The sequence below is a fragment of the Montipora foliosa genome, chromosome 4, assembly GCF_036669935.1.
Source record: "Montipora foliosa isolate CH-2021 chromosome 4, ASM3666993v2, whole genome shotgun sequence".
NCBI classification, from domain to species: Eukaryota; Metazoa; Cnidaria; class Anthozoa; order Scleractinia; family Acroporidae; genus Montipora; species Montipora foliosa.
Window position 1 is genome coordinate 47,712,743 of NC_090872.1, and position 10,000 is coordinate 47,722,742.

The 10,000-nt window shown below is 42.3% G+C and overlaps 1 protein-coding gene across 1 annotated transcript; it reads left to right on the forward strand.

Annotated features, from left to right (window-relative positions):
- Positions 1-2,932: 2,932 nt before the first annotated feature.
- Positions 2,933-3,397, forward strand: LOC138001497 (myosin-2 essential light chain-like). The gene has a single exon (XM_068848112.1). The coding sequence runs from the start codon at positions 2,933-2,935 to the stop codon at positions 3,395-3,397; it is 465 nt and encodes a 154-aa protein (XP_068704213.1).
- The last annotated feature ends 6,603 nt before the right edge of the window (positions 3,398-10,000 follow it).

Genomic DNA, 10,000 nt, shown 5'->3' on the forward strand with positions numbered 1-10,000 from the left:
TGAAAAGGATCTACGGAGGTCACAAGCATCAAGCGTCCTGATGCCCTACGCACACCTGAGCTGAGGGTCAGCTCCAACGACAGAGTAACTCTTGCCCTCACATACCACCCTTTCAACAAGCAAATCAAACACTTTCCATTTCAAAACTTCCGCATTCTATCAACCGACCAACAGACTCGTCATATCTTCTCGCAACCACCTGTCGTAACTACAAACGCGATCTCAACCTAAGAAACTTACTTGTACACTCAGATAACCACGCACGTAGTGATCAGAGTGGCTCGCTTGCCTATTATCCACGTTGCCATACCTGTGCTTACGTCACTCTCACTTGTTACATCTCGCTGAAAAACGTCCTCACATGGTCCAGAGGAGTTCGTTTCTAACGTTCAAGATCAATCACATCTTGTTCGTGTGTCCGCCTTGACTATTTGAAACGTCCACCGAAGAAGTGTGAACTCTCCCAATGTCTGTTACAATAAACTACTTTTTAAACAAATCACTTGACTCACCTCGTGCCGGTATGTAAAAAGTTGTTGAGAAAATTCATTGGTCGAGCAACTTTTATCCCAGCCGCAGCCAGCGTTTGTTCAGGTAAGATTATATTTATACGACATTTTTAAATTTATATAACCTCAGAGATAGAACCACCTCCCTTGCTTACGTACCTTAGGCCAGTCAGTCGCATAACAGAGCTTAAGGTCCGATTCAAACGTCGAACTTTTCATGTGCAAAATCTAATGCAAATGAGCGAAAACAACAGATTTTTCTCGTTTGCATTAGATTTGGCACATGAAAAGTTCGACGTTTGAATCGGGCCTTGTAAGTCCACACAAATAGGCCATTTACCCAGTTCATTTCAGCTTACGTTAAGAGTAGTTTTTTTAATTTGAGTGAAAAGTGAATCTTATTTCGGGATAAGGAAAAAATGCAATTGGCCTCACCATGAAAAAGAGGTTGAAGTGAATTAGATAACTTCTCGTCCTTGCAAGGACATGGAATTTGATGCACGTCTACCCAACGAGACTTCATAGAATAAAATGTGTAGCACTTGTAACTGTCCTATCCAAACAAGCAAATTCACTGTCTGGTGCCTTTTCTAGCTCTTATGACCTTTCGAGAGAGACCACGAAATCGGTTACACTTGAAGTGCATTCGAGTTATCAATGCTTACCGGCTGAAGAGATATATGACCAGCTCAGGAACGCTCCACTGAAAATCGATCCATAGTAACACACTAAACCAGTTCACGTTGTTTGAAGAATTGTGGAGTTAGAAATGCTGATTCGACCAATCGTTTCAAAACTAATATTTGTCCTTTAATTGGCACGACAATGTGTACATCCAATAATTGTAGACAGTTTTGCCTCCCTAACCCTTGTGAATGCGAGTGTTTGTTCCACTTTCCTATTCTTCAGACACACTCGTCGCGTTTGGAATGCACAATTGTCATGATCAAAGCAATTTTTTATGCCTTACTCTAAATTACATTTTCGATTACCTCAATTAAGGAGGCTCAAATCAGTTTGAATACTTTCAACGAACTGTACTATTTGGAAGGATTGAATCTACCAAACTCTTTCATATGAAACACCAATAGATGCCTAACAAAATGCACTCTTTAATGTGACGTACAGGTTAGCACGGCGACAAAATAGCTATCTAAAAAACAGCCTATATTTTGTCTTTAAACGCATATATCTCAAAAACGAACTGGGTGACCTCCACTGTTTATTCCTGGAGAGTTATACGTTATTAACACGCTAGGATAAAACGTTCTGCAAAGTTTAAAAAGATTCTCTGGAGCAGATTCATTGCCACCTTTATTAAGGTGGCTTTAATCCGCTCCAGAGAATTTTTTAAAAGTTGCAGAGATTTTCGTCTTTGCTTGCTAATCACTTACGAGCAATAAAAAATGGGGCGTTTTTAGATGGTTCTTTGGTTACCATGGTAATTTATTACGTGACATTAATATATGCATCTGGTTAAGCAATTGTTAGTGTTTCATACGGTACCATAACATTGCCATTCAGTGAAACAGCGTTAGAGTTAATCTTTCTATTAAAACAATCATCCATATTCAATAGCCGTTTTGACCAATCGGATGAATTTCACTACACTACCTAGTAATTCACCCAACAAACCTAAAAGCTCGGGGAGGGATTTGAACGTGGCCCCAGCGGTTTAAATAGATGAACAATGGAATGCAAATGAACCTGAAGCATTATATAATGCAACCGCCTACTTTGTTGCGTTCCTGGTAGCCTTTGGAATGCAGACGGTCTTCCAAGTCTTTTTTCTCTTGCTCTTGCGTCTTTAGGCTGCCTAATTAAATTGTCGTTTTGGAGGCATTTTGGTCTCGGTTCAAGAGCCCTCAAAACACTAAAACAGAGCATTTTTACGCTTACCAGCCAACGTGAATAAAATTTTTATACATCGCTGAATGACATTTCTTCGATTCCCAGGTGAACTGGACTGGCGCGTCTTTCTATGTAACACTAGGTAGTTACTTTTTCTTCATTGGTCAGGGTGTTTTTCGATTCCCAGGCGAACTGAACTAGACCGCATGTCACGAAGGAATGGTCTTTTTTCCATCACGATGGTCAAAACGGCTATTCAATATGGAGGAGTCATGATTTTAAGCCATTTAAAGCACGCGAATTTTCTCTTTTTGTGATAGCTATCCCTACTGGAATAAATTTTACTTGCGCGCTGCTTTGAATTTATCTCTTTAAAGAATGCCCAGCGTGCAACAACCGTGAACGACACGAGATAAACACTTGAATTTAAGAATTAAATGAATTCTAAATTTAGCTGGAGTCACGTGAGTGGTAAATAATTAGCGTGCAAAGTTCTTTGGACGCTATTATTGTTGTTTATTGTGACTGCAGAGAACGTCAGGGGCTACTACTAATTGCTCTGCTCTGTTAAAATGAGTGGAAAGCCAGTGTTGAGGGATGAGGGAATGCTCAAAGACATCTTCCAGCTCTACGATACATCTGGAGGTGACAAGATTGAAGTGAATAAACTTGGGCAAGTTTTGAGATCGGCGGGGTTAAACCCGACTCAGAGCGAGGTCCACAAAGTTGAACGCGATGTGGGGAAGACAACTGTGTCGTTCGAGGAATTTCTCCCCATCTATAACTCGGTGGCTCAGCACATGGCAAGTGTGACAAGCAAGGCGACCCCGGAGCAAATTGTGGATTGTTTCAAGCATTTTGATCGAGACGGAGCTGGCAGTATCTCTTCTAGTATGCTCCGTCATGTTCTTACTTCGTTGGGAGAGAGGTTAACCGATGAAGAATTTGATGCATTGACTACAGGGCACGTGAGCTCGAAAGGAGAGATCAATTACGAAGTATTTGTACCAGCAATTATGACAAACACTGACTTTTAATCAGACAAGGAGCCCAAGTACAGCGATCGTTGATGTACTCTTTGATCTCCAAGAAGAAAGTGGAGAAAGTGAAAGCGATTGCTGAAAACCAATATCGACATAATATTGGCATGACACCCAGTGTTGACCTTTCAAACATCTGGATTCATGGCATTTTAAGACCTTTTATGAATCAACACTAAGTGTTAATTAGTCTTATACTAAGGTTATCGCTTCTCTCAAAAAGTAAGAAAACGTCTTGAGAAGGTTGGGCTTATCTTTATTGCTCTTCAAAAATAAGGGAAATATGGCAATGTTTAGTTGAGCGTGTAAATTTCACGAGTGAACTGTCGACAGCTTATCTTATATGTATTAACCTGTCCTAGCCATATGTAAAGATCAATTAGAGATATGAAATGTATGGATAGATAAATATCTGCAGTGTTTGCATGCAGAGTGTTTTAACCATCGTATCTCATTTCTTACGCGCGCATACGTAATCGACTTTATGGCTGTCTGCTGCTGCTTACATGGTATGGTCGTTCAGCTTTGCTGATTATCATTAGCTTAAAGCCCATTTCCGAAAACAAAATACAGGATGGCATACGTCAATTTAAAAGCGCTTGAAAAAAATATCTACAGGATTTTTGCAAAGTAATCCCAGTTTCTGGTTTATGTCTAAATAATTTCACGTGATAACGATTTTTTATGGCAGAGATGATGAGTGACTGCATCGGTCCATAGCAGAAATCGGAAGCGGCAATAAGCATATTGTTTATTTGATATGCGCTTTAACCATGGAAAAGGGACAAGAATGCGATCCATGGGATTTTACGGGCAACACTAAAAGCCGGAATCCGGACGCGAATCCGGAATCCGGAAACCAGAAACATCCATAAATCGCGAGCACTACAGCAACTCATCCACTGAATAGATCACTACCAGTCCACTGGATAACTCAATTGGTGTTGCAAGTGTTTATCCGGTGGATAGCGTCATCCACCTTTTGAACAATCGAGGCCTCGTTTCTTGTACATCTTGATTATCATCAAGTGGAAATCCCCGTCTCAAAAGAGACATCAAGTAAATGAATGGATCATAATCGAAATTTGTTTATTGTGCACGGTCAACTTTACATGAAAGTAATAATGTTTGAAATTTATTAAATAAACAAAATTGTCTTTCCTTCCTTTAATTGATTGATTGCGGGAGGCTTGGTGGCAACATAGTTAGTGTGCTCGACTCCGGATCGAGTGGTCCGGGTTCGGGTTCTAGCCGGGGAAATTGTGTTGTGTTCTTGGGCAAGACACTTTCACGGTGCCTCTCTCCACCCAGGTGTATAAATGGGTACCGGCAAATTTAATGCTGGGGGTAGCCCTGCGATGGACTTGCATCCCATCCAGGGGGGAGTAGAAATACTACAGAAACCGGAGATATAAAGCGCTGGCATGATGGGCCTTTCTAGTAGTCGTAACAGAGACTTTACCTTCCTTTGATTAGGCAACCTCGTTCCCAGGGTCTCTCTTCTCTGCCTCCATTGTCGTTGAGAAAAGACGACGACGATGGAGGCAGAGAAGAGAGACCCTGGGAACGAGGTTGTTGATTAGGTTCTATGTATGTCATTCTCATACTATTTCCTTTAGCTATCACCACATCCTCCAAAATAGGTGATTACAAACGGGCTATGTCACGTTATTTTAGGGTGTATAGGGGAAATCTTAGTTAATCACGAGTTTAAAACTCGAAAATGGTAATGTAGAATTCCTTTACTGAGCCGTGCGAGAGGTCGTGAGTTCAGTTCCGGCCGGACCAACACTCAGAGACTTTAAATAACTGGGGAGAAGGTACTGCCTTTCCTTTGTAATTACATCCACAAATAGTTAGACTTTCGAGTCTTCTTAAGGACTATGAAGACCTATCAATCGTAGGCCCCGTATCACAACCCTTGTTCATAAAATCCGACACACTATTCAAAAAAGAGGAGGGTACGGTCCGAGTTTCCGGTGTTGTGTTGTGATATCAATTCTCTCGCAAATATGTGGCAGGGTTAGTGGCGCTGTTTCAAAAAGGCTTATGATGTATGAGGCCATGCAAGCAAAACCAGTCATAAGTCAAGGGGGGCGTTGCTGAGTGCTGGAGCATGTAGAAGTATGTTCGTTTTCCCTTGTGTCAAATTGTTGTCCTCCGCGACGCTGTGTATCAAAATGGGGAGCGAATTCCATCACCTCTGAATCCGTCCTCGCACCCTAATTAATTCGTTGCAAACCTCACCAGGCTTGCGGATCAATTCATCTACAGTCAATTCTCTTTTTTCAATTCCCGATGGTGTCCGCTTACCATCGGGAATTGAAAAAAGCGTCCGTTAGTAGAGGTCTTCGCTTACGAGAATTATTTCCATAAAGTGACACTTCAAATACATGTTGGACTCTTGTTCATGTCAAACGAACGGACAGCATGCTTTCACGCGGACAAATGGAGATTTGAGAGAACCGACCCCGCGGTTCTGTGCCAAGAGTCAATAATTATACGTAGGGTGTCCGCTTAGGAGAGACGGTAAACAAAAGAAAATCCAACTATAATTTGAAGAGTCCGCGTCCGTTTACGAAATAGTGTCTGCTTACGGGAATGTGTAAATACAGAGTTGGTATGGAAAAAAGTGTCTGTAAAACTAAGTAGAGCTGTGGTTAGCGCGAGTTGACTGTCTTTGCCAATAATCGCTGTGACGGCCGCAGAAATCTTCCGCGCACCGGTGGCTCAGTTGGTTGAGCGTCGAGCTATCACGCGGGAGGTCGAGGGTTCGAACCCCGGCCGGATCAACACTCAGGATCTTAAAATAACTGAGGAGAAAGTGCCGCCTTTGTAATTTCGTCTGCAAATGGTTAGACTTTCAAGTCTTCTCGGATAAAGACTGTAAACCGTAGGTCCCGTGTCACAAATATCTTCTCTATTCATAAGTTCCCTGTGGGACGTTAAAGAACCCACACGCTATTCGATAAGAGTAGGGGATGAAGTCCCCGGTGTTGTGGCTGTCCTTTTCTCTCCAGCAGAAGTGGCCGGCTTGGCGGTGATGTCTCTAAAAAGGCTTGTGGTGTATGAGGCCACCAAAGCAGAAACAGCCACAAGTCAAAAAGGGACTTTGCTGAGTGCTGGAACATGTAGATGTAGATTTGTTTTTTCTCAACCGCGTTTGATCTAACCCTTTCTAGGTTTCTCCATAGAAAAGTGGAATTCCCAGAAACATCCCAAAACTATTAATCCATTACTGAACCTTCACCGGATCTGTCAAGCTTTTCCAGGGCAGTAAGTATTAGCCTGCGAATACAGCCGCCGCAGGCTAACTAAGTGATTCACTGCGTTATGAATTTTTCGCCCCTGGGTATGTACAGCGGTTCTCCTTTCGAACGGTAAAATCACTCATGCATATCGGAAGGTAAAAAGTAAGTACTGAGAGTATAGATCGTTTTCACGTGACGTCATCATTTTCTAAAATCCAAAACTAAAGAGCCACGAAAGTTTTTATCCTCATCAGGCATAAGGGCGGTAAATTTGTATCCATTTGCAATTTTAAAGCTCAATAGCGTGCTTCGTTTGGAAACCAGAGCATTTTGAATTTCTGAGTTATAGCGGTGCGTGAAACGAGGCGACAATCGAGTTTATTGAGAAATATATATTTATCTCATGGTTTTGAGCCTTTTTAGTTTTTAAAGCATTAGGAAAAGTGCTTAGGTAAATGAATGTCTGTTCAGTACAGATAATCACTCGCCTAGATAGCCAAAGTAAGTAACAAATGTTGACACTATCTTCCGGCCGCCATATTGGTGCACCACAGATGTGCACCAACATGGCGTTTTCATACTGGGCTCTGTAAATTTCTGCGAAACATTTCGACGAATATCTGAAGTTTGGCGAAACGCACAGGCGTAAAACTTGGAGAAGTGTCTTCTTCACTTATCTTCTACAACATCACGAATTCTTGACTTTTTCCACTGGATGGTTTTCGATTTATTTTTTTATTGCGTGACAGTGAAAACGATCTATTGTAGAGTAGAGTATTGGTCAGGAGACTTGACTATTAGAGTGTAATGTGAAGTGCTAGTTTTCTACCCATATGAACCATGTGGGCGTTAGCCCTACTAATGGAAATGGGCCGACACAAGGACAGAGAAAAACTGACCATGCCGGGTTGTCCATAAGTTGTTCGGCCACTTTTGAGCAACTTTTCTGATTTCGAGCAACTTTCAATCCTTCGAGCAACTTTTCGGATTCCGAGCAACTTTCTTCTGCTTTGAACAGGTTTCTTGCCTTTTAAGAGATTTCACAACTTCAAAGTGCTTATTAAAGTTCTCATATTGGACATTGGTTGCTTTCATCATGATATACCTTTTGCAAACAACATTTGCACACTATCCGACACCATTCCTTCACTATTCCTTGGTCTGGAGAATACGGCTAGTGGTGGTCTGCCTGTGGTAGTTTTACAAGGGTCAGCGGATATGGTAAAAAATACAAAATGGCGGAGCTGAACGATAGTCCATGCTCGAGTGACCATGATGAATTCACTACTTGCACAATCCCATAATACACCTCTATTACCCCTCAAAACTTTTGCATAACCATTGTTTGCAATTTCTCCAAGGACATGAAAATGTCCCAAGAAAAGTCGAAAACAATGCTTATGCAGATGTTTGGGGGGGGGGGGGGGGTAAAAAAGGTGTATTATGGGATTTGTGCAAGTAGTGAATATTCAGATCCTCTAGAAATAGCAGCTAGTGCCGGAGCTAGGTTCTCAGCCCCCCACGAATGCCATCCCAGCTGGTTCCTTTCTTTTTCCACAGTTCTTCTCCACGTTTCTCTCGGCCGGCCTCGTCTCCTTTTTCCTTCAGGTGCCCACGTTAGTGCAGTCCTCGAGATGTTACTAGGACTAGTCCTCAATATGTGTCCTATCCATCGCCATCTTCTCACTAGGTTCAGTACTCCAGAAAAAGCTGGTATTTCCCGGCAAAGAAAGGTGCAAACTAATCCAGCAGAAAGAAAGAGAATCGTGCGCGGTTCAGTCGATCTAAATGTGTTCTCGTGGGATAGAGTTAAGGAGTTCAAAGACCAGTGGTGCCAGGAAATCTTAGATGTGACGCCTGCAAAGAACTTGAACCTCTCTTAAAAAAGACGAGCTCTGTCAAGAAGCATGTATCATCCGTGAAGCATATCAAATCACTGGAGAACATAAAAAAAACCAAGTAGAAAGATCAGAATATCAAGGATCTCCTAGGAAAAACACGTGGGGGAGCAAAAGAATCAACATTACCTGAGGACATGAGACTATCGCTACGACCTAGTGGAAGCCTTAGTGAAGGCGGGTATACGTATTCCCCTTTCAAAAGTAGACAGTCTGCGGCAATTTCTTGAAAAATATGGTCATCGCTTAACATCTCGCACCCATCTGGCGGAATTTATTCCCTTGATTCGTTAGAAGGAGATGGACTATCTTAAATCAGAAATAGCTGCCAATTGCCCTTTTTCTGTATTCTTGATGGGAGCACCAGGCTCGGAGAAGCGTTAGCAATTATTGTGCGCTTCATTGACAGAGATTGATTCCATGCCTGGCTGTAGAGTATGGAATTCAACCAAACCAGCTTCTAGTAGCAATGCGAGATGGCGCATCAGTAAATAAAGCTGGGTTGCGTCAAGTCAAGTTTTTATTTTCCAACATTCTTAATGTGACATGTTTCTCTCACACTATTGACAATGTTGGCAAGCACTTTGCATTTAGCGTCCTAGACACATTTTCTAGGTGTTGGAATACAATGTTTTCTTTTAACCCAGCTACTCGGCTATTGCGGAAAACAAGAACTGGGACAGCGATGCGACTTCAGTCCAATACCAGATGGTGGAGCAAGTGGGAAGTCCTGAATCAGGTGATGGAGTTTTCGGCGATGTAGAGCCTTTCCTAAGAGAAAACGAAAACCTTTCTCCTGTTTGTCGTGCAGGCCTGTTGGAGCTTTTTGATCACCCATGCAGTCACTGCTAGAGACGTAGACATTGAGCTTGCTGCTATAAGAGACGCTGGCCATCACTTTGTTAAGGCAACATACTATCTGAAGGGGATGGTCCATTAGTATTTAGCTGCTATGAGCGTTTGTCAGCATTAGCCCAAGCAATAGCTATTGGATCATATCCCAACACTGAGGCCAAAGCTCACGAACATGCAGGTGAAAATATGGTGTTGTACAACCAGTTGGTTGCTGAAGCAAAGGCATGCATCAACCTGGGCTTCCACTTTTACCAACAGAAATTCAGCGTACAATTGCATCATATCACATATCATATCATCATATATCTTTATTTACCCTCGGACTTTTAGAGTAGCTTGGTGTAGCTAATATCTCCGAGCATTTACCCTCCCAACCATGATACACCACAGAAGACAGACCACAACACCGGGAACTACATGCATGATACAGTCCGTGCATTTGAGGCTGCAGACTTATGCTGCCCAATGCAAGTGCAAGCGCTACAGCCAACTGCAGCCTCAGTTCAGGAACTGAAGCAATTTAGCTTCATTACTGATGCACAAGTTGTACAGCTTGTGGAAGAGCTCTCCAACTAGTGGATCCACAGACTACTTTG

Coding starts and splice junctions, on each gene's coding strand:
- LOC138001497 (XM_068848112.1), top strand. CDS start 2,933: ATGAGTGGAAAGCCAGTGTTGAGGGATGAGGGAATGCTCAAAGACATC.